Below are 13358 nucleotides of genomic sequence, written 5' to 3'. Positions count from 1 at the left end.
GGCTTCCTCCTGCGGGGTTTGCGTGTTGCGGCCAGCTGTGGAGAGACAGCTCTGCTCCGGTACCGCTGCAGCGCGGGAAGAGTTCTCCTGCTGCGGCAGCGCTTCTCTTAATTAAAGCTGTGCCTAAAGGCAAAGGGAARACCTGCGGGATGCTCAAAGGTGTTTGGCGTGAGCTTGTTATTTAGCATAAACTTTATGGGAACTAGAAGATGTGCCCYGACTGTGTTGCTACACTCTCTGAAACGTGAAGGTGTACTTCCTGCAGGGTGTTGCTTTCCTCCTAAGGCATATTTTTAAGTAGCAGCCTTTTGAAAGGCAAAGAGGAGAAACTTGGTTTACGAGTGTTATAATATGGTCAGAATAGCTATAAAATTGGTGCATTTCTGCTGGGAAGCCTGCTAATGGGATGTGTTTGTGATTCCAGATACACAACAAGTGCTCAGAGTGGGGTGAAAGGAGTGTTTTCAAACTGCAGGGAGATGCTTTCTTCTGTGAAGAAGATGGCGAACACTTCAGACTTATCCTGGCACTCTGTTGGGATTGATTTGGCTCTAGCAGGGGTTAGGGGGAAGATCTGATGTCCTCTTTAAAGACTGGTGTGCTGGTAGATGCTTACTTATTGTGATGTTATACCTCTTTTCATATGGCAACTGCACAAGGAAAATGTGTCTTTCTAGACTCCCCAATGCAATTCTTGCTGCTTTGCCAAAAAGGCTATGTTCTGATCAGTCAGCCATCTGAACTGAGTTGTTTTGTTACAATTTTAAAAGTCATAAAGTTCAGTTACAATAGCAACTCTTTAACTTCATGACTTAACTCTATTCCACACATGGTTCTTCCTTCTTCCATCCTGAATCTCTTTAATTTCTTTCTCTTAACCTTTCAGTCAGGTACTGTAACCACTCCCACAGCTGCACTGGAGAGGAAGGAATATCTTTATTACCCCTCAGAACGAGTGGAGAGCATGTTGAGAAAAGAAACAAACTCTTAGTCCTCTGTTAGAGCTGGGAAGCGGGTGCCTTTTAAGGTGGGATGTGGCTCACAAGAACAATTTATTTAACTTCAAGCAGCAGGCATTGGAGAGGCTCTCTAGTGGCCCACATACACCCTGCTATTTGATCACCTGTACTGTGTGATAGGATTTGGGGCATCTTAAATGTGTAAGAGAGAAGAATTGAAATTTCTGCCTGTCCAGAGTCTCCTTACAGTTGTAAGCCCCCGGTGGGCAAAATAATTCTTCATGCTGACATCTGTACGTGGAACTGTATAGAAAAGTGTGAGGTGGAAAGTGCAAGGTCTTCATGGTGGTGACTGTGTTGCATTTAAAGCTAAGAGGGTTATTTAAGAGGGTGGTAGCAATAGCTACTGACAGAGCTGGTAGAAGTAGATTATGGTCTCTGAACTAGCTTTCTRTGCTAGTGAGCATACTTGCTATAGGAAGATTTAGCATATTCATGCCTGGTTCTTTTCTATTCTGAAGAGTATGAGTAAAAATGTATTCTACTTTATGAAAATTATGACAGCGTGAGCTGTCAGCTGGAAAGTTTGTCACTTTTATGGTCTCTGTTTAATAACTTCTTGACCTGGCTGCGATTTTTTAAGACAGGATGAGGATAGGCACTGTGCTGCGAGAAACAATGTTGAAGATCAAGTTAGTGATTTGCTGTTTGGTATTGCAGATTTTTTTTTCCTGTATTTTGTAGTGCTCAAAAGGAGGGTAGGAGATGGTTCTGCTAGAGGGACAAACGCAGGAAGCTGAGGTCATGACAGCATGTGATCTCAGAAGTCCTGTTTCCCTTTTGCAGAAATGACAGTCTCAGTATTTTGAATAAACCAGACCTTAAATAATTATATTCTGTCTATTCTAGTTTTTTTCTCCAGGTGTGTGAATTTTCCTTGCCTGTCTCTAATGACCTATCTGTGCTAGTGTGTTTATTCTGTTTTCTAACAACAAAATGCATGTCTGTTAAAGAGTTTGCACCRGTGTGAAAAGTGTATCGTAGAAGAGAAACATTAGTTGTAAATGTAACTACTTTTATGCCTGTGCAGTATTCTAGAAGCCTAGTTCTGATAATTGTCCCTGATTCTAGCTACACCTGAGAGTCTCCTGAGTTGTCTTTAGTGGAGTGTATGCTGGAGTGTCACTTTGACCAGATCAGAATCTGAAAGCATCCTTCCCCCCACTGTATTTTCAGCCTAACTCTGGTAGTTCAACTGTTCACTGCTAACAGTTCTGTCCTCAGCTGTGACCTTTGTTGTTGAATGTAGTGTACTTCAAACCTGATTCTCTCTTCCTGCTTTTCCCTGATTTGTAGGCCAAATGGAGTACAAAGATCTATTGAGGAAGCTGCTTTTTCAGTAGAACTCAAGGCTTGACAGGAAGGGACTTGACTCACATGAAATCTTGTGGGTGATTCTGCAAAGCAAACATGCCAGATCTCTTGCAAGACCATTTTTGCTGTCAGGTGAACTATCKAAAGGCATTTGCAAGGGCTTTTTTGGCCTTTAGGATTCTGCAAAGAATTAGATTACTTTAAATACTTACTTAGAAGGTTTGCAGAGGGTAGCAGGGCTGTTTATTGTGGTAATCACAGGGGAACTTGCTTGGTTACTTTGCTCCTTTAGAACTTGCAGTAGGGGAAAAAGTAGGGAGGGAGAGTGATACACAATAAATGGCTGATATACATATATGTTTGTTTTCCCCTACCCTTGCTTTGCATTTGTAATGGAAGGAAGAAAATCTAACTTTAGGATGAAGAAGGCTTTGTAAATCTGTTCTTAATCAGTGTTTTTTWAAAAAAGAGTTTCTTCTTCATTACTAATTTCCTGTCCTTTTCTGTTCCACTAGGTGACAATGGCAGGTGAAGACTGTGTAAGAAAACGCCAGTCTGGCTCCACTATGACCTACAGGACCTCTGAGAATGAAGAAATGCAGAGAGCTGAGGGCGAGAGATCATTCCAAAATGCAAGCAATGGTGAGATTTTTCTCATTCAGGGATAGTTCTATCTGTGACACCTGATCTCCCCTAAAGTCTCCTTCCCAGCTCATGGCTCTTGCCCCTTTACTCTGTTTCAGTTATTCTGCTCTTAGACTGGTTCCAAGGTGGAGCTCTCTGTGTACCAACTGCATTTCTCAGCAGATTCAGGTTGACTGGAGTGCTGTTCTGCAGAAGCCTGCCTTGGGGGCTATGGACTGCAGTGTTTGCAGGGATCTGGAGTAAAATGGTTAATTATCACAAAAATGTGTGAGATGGGGAGGAAAGGCTTTAAAGCTATAAATGGTGTAAATRTGTCTTGACTCTTTTCTTTCAGCTCCTGGGGGACCCTTCTTCTGGGGACTTCTTCCTTCCACATAGGCTTTGTGTRTGTGTGTTCCTGAAGACTCGTATCAGACAAAGTGTGTGTGTTTGTGGGAGATGGCAGGCTGCCACAAAGAATTGTCCTTGGTGCTTGTAGGGCTGACACAGAGTGTCTAACGTGCCTTATGTTACTGTCCAAGTAACCCCTACCTGTTCTCAAYCTTGTTTACCAAAGTGTAATACAAAAACAATTGAATTTGTATTTACCTTTGATGTGGCCATAATATTAGGTTATGTGGCTTGAATTGGTTTTGTGGGGTGATTGCTGCCATATATTTTATGTTCCTTGATTTGCAGGGAAATTGTATGGGAGTTTAGGTTTTGCCTGTGTGTGTTCTATGGACACCAATAGTCTCAGACTTGTGAGTTATACTGTGCCCTTTAGGAGGAGTCATGTTTCTTACAAAAATATGTTGGAGGGAAAACTATTGCATGAAGTTTATAGAATGAGATTCTAAGGTTTTGGTGATGCCAACATTTTATGCCAGTCAAATGTGACTTCCAGTCATGGTGGTGTTAAACTTGCAGGGAGGTAGTGGTGACTGGAAAAGGAGTTATGGGATTAGAAACAGTCTTCTACTTCATTATCTGTGGAAACATCTTAACTTACAGATAGATCGAGTTCTTGCTGGCTTGTGGATGAAGAATGAATATAGCTGTGATAAAGGCACAGCTTTCTGTGCTAGTGAGCATTGTARATGAGCATGCTCATTTTATAAGCCTTTTCATTTTTAATCCCTCTGAAATGTGACAGTACCACTGTAGGTAAGATAGTGTGGGTTGAGAGCAAGTAAGTGTTCTGGGGCAGACCTCTTGAATATGTACTAAACTCTCATCTGTACACGTATGCCTGGTGGGTTTTGCTGTAATATTAGGGCTCTTGATTATTTTGCAAAGCTAAGGTGCATGGGTATGTTAGAGCCATAATCCTGCAGTTTGAGTTTGGGCAGACCCCTGTGTTTTTATGAAATGCTGACAAGTTACCATGTCCCTTTTCTTAATTTCCCTTTTTCTGAGGCTTAAGTTGACAAAAAGACCAGCAGCATTTTGAGCAGGCTGGCCCTGGGGTTGGAACTGAAACATTTGTCTAAGTACTCATTTTTGGGTATCATTTTAGACTGACATGTTACATCTGAGCCTGTCTGGGACTAAGTGTGAAGCTGTACATTTTAATACAGTCCAAACTGCTGTAAAGGATAACAAGGAAAGCTGAGAGGACTCCTCTTTAGTTGAGTTTGGAGTCTCTGTCTCTGAACTTTGCTGTCAACTCAGAAGTGTCATGAAGACTCAGTAGTGTTACCAGTTTCTGCAGATGCTTCACTTGACACAGTGATAGGAGCAGTATGAGTGCCACAGCAGGTAGGAGACAGGAGTCAGTCTCTGATGCCTGACCACGTCATAGAACATGAGGAAGATGTATCCCTTTGGCTAGAAGTTTGTATGCATGGTGGGATTAGGTTGTCGGCTCTGACACAAACTGGTAAGGTTTCAAAAGTTAAGGAAAGCACTCGTGTCCTGAGTATGTGGCCTCTTAATGTTGTACGGTATGTTTATACCAGTAATAGGGCTTTCTCTGAAAGAACAGCTCAGGTGGAAGAATTTCTCAGGAGAATGGTTTCTTTTGTGTTAGCCATTCACTTGTGAATAGCTTTTTTTTCTCAGGCCTTAGCCTTGGTATTAGTCTCGAGCTGCCTTTTGTGGTTTGATATGTCTGGCAACATCATACGTACACTGTGACATTTTAATACTGGGTGCTGTGCAGAATTTTGAACAAGATGCATGTTTATTGCAATCAAGGGATTCCAGACAGGTTAGAGACCATAATAACTATAAGTTGTATGCAAGTAGCATCTTTGTGGCAATTCTTCCTGCAGAAAAGCTAAACTACTACTGTAATTTTTTCCATCCTTGAGTCTTCTGATTAATGCACAGAATCTGCTTTTAAACTTGAGTTTGTTTCAGAGGCTGAGTCGTTTGTTTCCAGAAGTGCATGAATTCCTTACAGAGACCTCTAGGCCAGTTATCCATCTCCTGTTTAAAACTAATATGCATTGACTGACCTGAACTTGTTTGGAAGCATAATTASAATCTGTATATTGGCTTTAGATAAAAGTTTCTGGTTCTTCTATCCGTATAGCAATTTTTTTCCTTGTTCCATCAGTGTTGCTGGAAATGATCTCACTACTTGCCAAGTTATATGACTGAACAGTTTGTCTTTAGGTTTTTCCACGTTTATAGTGAGGTAGAAATGTTCGTAGTTTTGAGATTGCCAGAAGGATTCTGCTGTCTTTGTGTTTATCTTGGAATGATTCAGCCTATAATTTTGCTCCCACAGAATAGCTGAACTTTAGGCTCATTACCTCCTTTTTTTTTTTTCCCTCTATTGAATTGGCTCCAATGTCATTTGAATAACTAATTTTGTACTGACATGGAGTCAACAAGTGATGCATCTAGGCCGCGATAATCCCCTGTTGAGAGCCCTGTTGAGGGCATCCTTAATAAAAGTAGTCCTCTCTGTTTTCAGTTGAAAATTTGTAAATGAATCTAAAACTGTTTGCCTAGTGAGATACTGATGATAATGCTGGTGGAAGAAAAGCCTTACTGCAGTAGAAACTAGCTGGAAAGGTGTGAAAAGTTAGAGAAGACATAGGTCTTCAACATGCCTTAGAGAGCTTCAAGAATGCTWTGATTAGACCCCTCAAAATAGCAAAATTATGGTTGTAGGGTCTGCCCTTATATCCCAAGAAATCAGAAAAGGTCTGCAAGTCTGGCTGATCTGCAAACAAGTTTTGTAGCATATCTTTGCTAAAGTAAGCCTGTTTGGTGAAGCTGATCTTGAAATGGGTCATTATTAGCTATGGGGTTGCCACTGACCATTCTGTGTGCAAAAGTTCATGAAGGGAGCAATTTAGAAAGCTGTTTAATGTTTGCAGTCTGACCTGCGGCAACAAGGGTGACTTGTACAGGCCACTTCTTGCAGATTAATAAATTTGGAATTAAGTTGTTTGAGTTGAGGTTTCTTAGATATGTTTCAAGGGGATGAATCAGAGTTGTCATTTCTAATCTTAAGTGGATTCTGGTAATTTTAGACTCTTTCCTGGTTTGCAACACATGGGTTTGGTAAAGGCTGAAGAGGTCCATGTAGAAAGCCCAAGGCCATGCTGGCTTTTTACAAATTGGAAAATGCTAGTGTTTCCTTCTGCTGGGGTAGAGTCTGTTCGGGTGCTGTGTTCCTGCAGGCTTGACTCCTGAACTGAATTCCTTGCCAGATTGCRTCGCAATGACATAGATCATATGGCCTTTGTGTTCTTTAAGCAGATCAGCTGAACTGTGGAGTCAGTCCAGTCATGACTTGCCTTATTTGCTGACTGGCCAAACAAATTAGCATAACTCAGAGTAAGGCTTACTTGCATCAAACTAATAATGTGTTGTATTGTAGTGGATATGGAAAAGCTTCCCTCTTTGCAGTAGACTTTCACTAGGGTGGCTTTAACATAGCTGTCCTTCAGATAACATCCTCAGTGGTTAGAGAAGCTTTGGTATCAGACAGTAATAGGAAATTAGTAATTAGTAGTAAGATGCCCAGTCAGGAATGGTTAACAATAGTATTTTTAAACCCTTTTAGGGTAGGGGCAATACCAAATACAAAAGTATCGCTTTGTAGCTGGGACTTACCAAGATATTAGTTTCAGGATCTCATTGTAAACATTAAGGGAAAATCCTTCTGAACTGTGAGTGACTGTCTAGCACAGTCTTTTCTGGTGTGATTGGTTGTTCAATCTACCTGGGAGATAACTTTCTTGAAGTACAGGTGGCAATAAACTGTAGCTTGTTCTTCATGTGCCTTCCTTAGTTTTTCTGCAGGGAGACATTTTGTCATGAATGCTCTTCAGTGATTTAGGCAGCAACAGTCTCTCTGGATTATCCTAACTGCTTGATAACAAATGTGCTGCCACAAAGCTGTCCCAATTGGACTGGGAATGGCTCAGAGTGCTGAACTGCAGGCAGCTCCTGTGGYTGCTGAAGTCATTACAAGCTGAAACAGTGATACTGCATTAAAAACCCTGCCTTTATTCAAATGATTTATTCCCATTTGTGCCTCTGGCTGTAGTTTCAGACTTAGTGGTTAAGCAAAATTTTTGACTGGTTTTTAACACAGTTCATTTTGTAAAGCTTGTTCAGTAGAGTGCTGGATTAGAGTCTCTCTTTTTTTTTTTTTTTTTTTGATCCTAAGCTGCAGTGCTAACATCATATGAATGGGATGATTCTGTAGTCATGTATAAGAATAGCTTGAAAAAGGGGAAATGAGACTCTTTGGAAAAGGTCGTATGTAAAATTTCTTGTGAAACTACTTTTCTAAAATTTTTAACAGTAAAAACCTTGCTCAATTTTCAGGTGATCTTTTTTGTTGCCTTAGGAACTAGGCTATAAGCTTACTTCCAAATTTCTTATTTGTTCTTCTGRTTTTTGAGTCTGCTTTGAATTTGGGGAAGAGGGGGTGCAGAGGTGTCACAGATCTTGCAAGAATCTGTTTCCACAAGCCCAAGATAAGTGGTCAGGTAGAAAAAGTTCTTATCAGTGCCCCTTCTATTAGGAAGGGAGGACAGTTCCCTTTAAAATGAAACTTCTTTCTGTGTAGCAGAGCTCTTTTAAAGCAAATTCTGTTTCAGTCTCTTGTGGAATTTGCTACTATTTCATAATAATCTTCAAAGGAGACTTTCTTCTTACAAGTTTTAAATTATTTCTTCTCTTAAGATATACTCCACCTTGCTTTAAATGTTAAGATATACTTGTTTGTCCTGTGCAACCTCGAGTCCAATTCTTGTACTAATGCTGCAATCCCAGAGTGATATAGGGGGAGCCAGCTTTCATTTTTCAGTGTCAAAGGAAAAACAAAGATTCAGATTTCTGTTAGTGCCCAACTCCTTTTAGACTCAAAACCATGTGATTCCTTTTTTGAATGTTCTTTGAGATTAAGTGGTAGCTTGCACAATAGAAGATGAATGACTTGGAAAGAGGATGRATTACAGCTTCTGTTTCCTGTCTGGTGACTTGGTGTGAGTTTATTGGGCAGTGCTAGGCAGCAGAATGACTTGTTCAGGGTGGTTCTTCTCTTTTTCAGGAGACCTCTTAACTTGGATAAGAGGCAACTGAGCTTACACGTTATTTTACTTGGTTTGTTACATGAGTACACTAAGGAAGTTCAGATCTTGATGTAAAGCCTTTTTGAACCTTGGTATGTTTTTAGCCTGTGTAGTCTGTGCACATTAGTGTGTGAGTGGGTGGAGTGACAGAAGGAACGCTGTGCATGATTTAGCAATTGCAGCATGAGCATGACAGACCTTTCCTGCGCAATCAGAGGTATACTTTGGGTATCTGTAAAATTATGTCCATCTTTTAAGTCAAAAAGAATGTTTTATTTCCAAACTGGAAATCACTCCTGGATAGTTGCAGTAACTAAGGCTTCAAATGCAAGATGTGGCAGGAAGTATATGGTCAAAGCTAGAGCTATTTGCTTGTAGCTTAGCTTATACAGGAAGTAGCACAGTCCTCATTCTCATGTGTCCTGTTGTCTTTGGCACTGAACAACTTGAGGCAAACTTGATAAGGTCTTGGAGATTGGCAGCCGGGTCAAAGAAAGATTTCCTACCTTTTTCAGGAGAGGATAGCATGCTCTAACAGCTCTGTGCTGCTGGCTAGCAGATAAGCACATGGTGGTTCTTGCTGCAGTAATAATGAGGTATTAACATGGTTCTGAAGTCGGGGAGTAGAGCTGTTGATACATACAGAACAGTTCTGCTCATGGAAAAGCTTGGTTTTGGTGAGGTGGGGAGGGAGGAATCCCAATTTGATTCCAGCAAAGTGCACAGGCTGAGTGGGAGGAAGGATTCTCTAGCAGCCTCTTACACTCTTTTGAATCACTTTCCATGAACTGCTTTCATTCAGCAAGTGTAACAATGTGATAAGCTTAAATGCTCAGGTAATTTTTTGCTGCGGAGATGAGATACTTAGCAACCAGGATTTTTTTTTTTTTTTTGGATCTTTGTATGCAGCCACACATACAAAAATCCATGGTGTTAGTAATTCTTGTGTTTATTGCTGCACCACAAGGTTGCTAAGAAATGGGTTATTGCCACTGGCCCATCTTTAAGTCTATAGCTTGAGCTTGTGTAGCAGTTTTTGCAGACAAAAACTGATGTTACTGCTTGATATGAAGTGGGGGGAGGTCAGACTAATGCTGTCAGTGCTAGGTGTTGTGATAACTGAGCACGGCTTGATTAGTTTCTCCTGTTTCACATAACTCTTACAGTATTAGAATTGAAGTCGTTGCTGCAGCAGGTCTATCTATACCTTTTATAACTAGCAGCTCATACGAGCACCTTCAGACTAGTTTGCATCACAGAAGCACTTTCTTCTGTTTGGAATAGCACTGGACGGTCTGTGTAACTTGTGCGCATAAAAGCAGGGCAGGGACAACGAGGCTACATTATGAACTGTGATATTTTATGTATTTGTTTTCTGGTTACGTAGCAGTACAACRTTGGCACCTCTACCTAAACTGCAAATCTAGTAATTTGGGCTTTACTGAAATGTTATACAGAAATTCAGTTTGTAGCATCTCTTCTAAACATGGCAATGTTATCTTAGAAACTGAATATAGAAGTTGCAATACTAACTATGAGTTACTATGTAAGGTACTGTGGCTATAATTGCTGAAGGACACACAAAAGACAAGGTTTACTGATAAAGGTAGTATCTTCACACTAACCAGTATTTTAGGCAGTAGATATTGTTGTTAGTCRTTTTTCTTCATATGCCAGAACCTCTATGTTAAGTAACTGTTTTCTCTATTTTAGTTCTTGTTTTTTGGTGAAGTAAAATGCCGGTGGTTTATCAGCAGTGTGCAACCATAGCAGACAAAGATGGTCTTACAACACTACTTGTATGAAATGGTGATTTCCTTTCTGTGTGGTGTTCCTCTGTATGTAACACAGGCATGTCAGATGTGTATAGTTCTTTAGGCAAAAGACAAGTGGATTTTTGAGATTTGAATTATCAGCCAAAGATATTGGTAATGACAAAAATCAGACAATGTTCATGACATAATTAGACCTGATTCTGTTTGCTTAAGTGATAAATCAGTGAGAAATACAGTCAGACCAAAGTCTAGTGGATGAAAGGAGTGGGAGTAGTCAGGTTTCAGTATGGGCTAGTATTCCAACTCACTGTTCTGCCTGTCTTCRGAGCTGATAACTTGCTCTATTTGTACAGATAGTCATGACTGACCACCTTGTCTGTTGGCAATGCAAAGTCCTCCAGACAACCTAATCTTATGTCTAGTTCACTGTGCATAAGATAAAGCCCTGATAAAAGATCAGCACACTTGCATATGACCTTCTGGAGGTTGTTCTAGTTGTTGTTTCAAGGCTGAACATATTTAGAGACCTTGAAGATTTGCAGAATTGCTGATGGAAAATAAAGCTTTAAAAGTCCAATGTGTTATCAGCTGTTCCCTGCCTTACAATGCTGTGATCCTGAATGGTTGTCTAAAATATTTGCTTATAGTCTGTGAACTTCCTGCTGCTTAGTTGTGAACTTATTGGAACCTTATTAGAGGTCAAAAGCATTTATGAAAAAATTGGTGGCTGAGCTACACACGGTGCTGCTTGTTTTCAGTCATGCAAGTCATATAATTGAAAATGCAACTGTTAAATATTTGCTTTCCTTCCTTAGGCCGAGTTGATGTGGACCATGTGATAACAAGGAAAATGCAGCTAATAGCAGAAGCTGAGGTAAATATACTCTAATGGATGTTGGTGGAGAGAAGGGGGATAATTGCCTATGGACATCTTTTGGAGAGTCTCTAGTTCTGGAACACACACTCTCCTTTCCATGGGCAGCGTGAGAGCAGTGATTTTTTTTTTTTAATACCACCTGTTCTTCATCCTCTGCATCTTACTTTTCTCACCTTGCACAAAAGAGTTGATATTATCAAATTGCGGTTTTATCTTACTTAACCCCAAAAGGTTAAACTCCAAAGATTAGAACTTTGAGGCCTGTAATAACTGGACTTTCCTTGCTGCTAACCTCTGGCAATGTGATTGTCAGCTGAGCCTGCTCCCTCTGACGGCATGCATATTTAATGTTTAAAGTGCTTGGTGTCCTGCTATCCACTGAATAAAAGGCAGCATGTAGCTGGTATTCCACAGCTTCTGTTCTTTTAATGATTGAAAAGACCTTCCTGAGTTTGAGCCTACTCTTTTTGTCACTGAGCAATACCAACATTTTCCTTCCTAAAGGAAAATAGTGCTGGGTATTTCTGATGTATTTTGAGTCTGAGAGCTGCTGTTATCTTAGCTGAGATGAGAAGCATTTTGTGCACCTTTCCAGGCTGTTGTGGGGAAGATGGCTTAAGCCCAAATTACGTGAAGTTAGCCAATGATGAACCGCACCCTCCATGCGAACCATTGTTTCTTAGTACACGTGTTCTTCAGGGCAAATTGTCCTACACTCTTGCTTCATTTTACTGTGGAGATTTCAATGATAAAGATGAAGTCATCTAATTGTCCCAATCCTCCATGCAAGTTAGGGAATGAATGCTTTTAAGGCAGAAAAAATGTTGTACCTTTGAGATTTTTCTGTATTAGTCTTTTTCCCCTCCTTCACAGGTGGTAGGTATATAACTATTAACAGATATAGCTAAAGAGTTACTATATTTTAATTATGGTTGTATTTTATTAAAATATAACAAAAGAGCGAGTAAAATACTAGAGAACTCTTGCAACTTTTCCTTTAGTGGTAGGTTGCAGGGATATTTGCCTCAACTTCCTCTGACTTCTGATCATTTATAGCCAGCTTCTGCTTTTTATGGCATAGCATTCTCTTCATACTTGCCTCTCTTTTTCTTGGAATGAGCAGTTTATCTTTAGTTGTGACAGCTGAGTGGATTTGCTCAATTCCTTGTCTGTAAAGACTAAGTATACTTCAGGAAACTCTTGGTTAAGTGCTCTGAACTGGAGAAGCATACAACAAGGCTACTATTGTGAAAGCTGGTGGGAGGTGTATTATTTCTTCCACTTCTGAGTGGAATACACGTGGCTTATTAAGCGCTAACGGGTACACTAGCAGTTGCTCAAATGACAGCCTTTTGATAGGCAGTGGATACTGGTATATGTTGTACAGTATTACAGTTAGTATAGGGTTTGTAATCTGGTTTATCTGACTAAATCTAATGACAGTTTAAGCTCTGCTCCCTCCCCCCCTTCTCTCCCATCCAAACATGCAAATAAGTAGGTGTTAGACCTTGAGGGTTGTGCTAGGAAGAGGAAAGTCTTAAAGACCAAGAACTGGTTTAAGGAAAATCTGTTGAGCTCTGACAGTTCGTTTGGTTGAAGACAGGGCTTCCAGCTAGGGGGGAGACAAAACAAAAAAAGCTGGTTTGCTAGGAATGAGTAGTGCTTCTTTTGGTGTGGAAATTTGCTCCAAGAAGAATGGGAATTTCAACATGGCTTTTTTGGTAGGGATATGTGCATGTTGTAAATTCAGATCGTGTGAGAAAGCATTGGTGTAGTAGTTCTAGAGTACTCTAATTTTTTTCCTGTTTAAAGGGAACAAAGCTACATGGTCACTGCAGGAGAAAAATAATCCTCTTCACTACCCCTTGGAAAGCAATTTTTGAGAGTAACCAGCTACTGAGAGCTGCTGTTTCATTAAGTACTGGTGAAGCTTGTTTGTTCTACATTGGCAACTGCCAAATAGGGGGAAAATGTTTAAGTTAAATATTAATCTATTCCTTCTTCTACTGCAGCTTTTCTTTTGGGAAGTGTCTCTGGATCTGGCTGCTGTGGAACAGGAGAAACAGTTCTGATACATACTGACTTCAGGGTCTTCTGATTTCATGTAGCTTTATTTCAGATTGTTATATATGTTGCTGTAGAGTTAAACTCGTTGCCCACTTGGCTGTTGCCACATATTAGACAGTAGCACCTTGTAAGAGTC

General features: G+C 40.3%; 1 protein-coding gene across 2 annotated transcripts in view; it reads left to right on the top strand.

The window, feature by feature from the left end:
* SOAT1 (sterol O-acyltransferase 1) overlaps window positions 1–13358 on the top strand; it is a 72998-nt gene that overhangs the window by 43746 nt on the left and 15894 nt on the right. The window contains exons 1-3 of one of the 2 annotated variants that reach the window (XM_085299609.1): window positions 1017–1027; window positions 2849–2975; window positions 11094–11152. In XM_085299609.1, coding sequence (XP_085155735.1) covers window positions 2855–2975; window positions 11094–11152 — 180 coding nt within the window. In that variant the 5' untranslated portion in view covers window positions 1017–1027; window positions 2849–2854. Of the gene's footprint in view, window positions 1–1016; window positions 1028–2848; window positions 2976–11093; window positions 11153–13358 lie in introns of those variants that run through there. The other variant, XM_085299608.1, reaches the window with a different exon arrangement.

This window comes from Rhea americana, unplaced genomic scaffold (genome assembly GCF_003343005.1).
Source record: "Rhea americana isolate MKP2758 unplaced genomic scaffold, rheAme1 scaffold_151, whole genome shotgun sequence".
NCBI classification, from domain to species: Eukaryota; Metazoa; Chordata; class Aves; order Rheiformes; family Rheidae; genus Rhea; species Rhea americana.
This window is presented reverse-complemented; position numbering and strand designations above follow the sequence as displayed.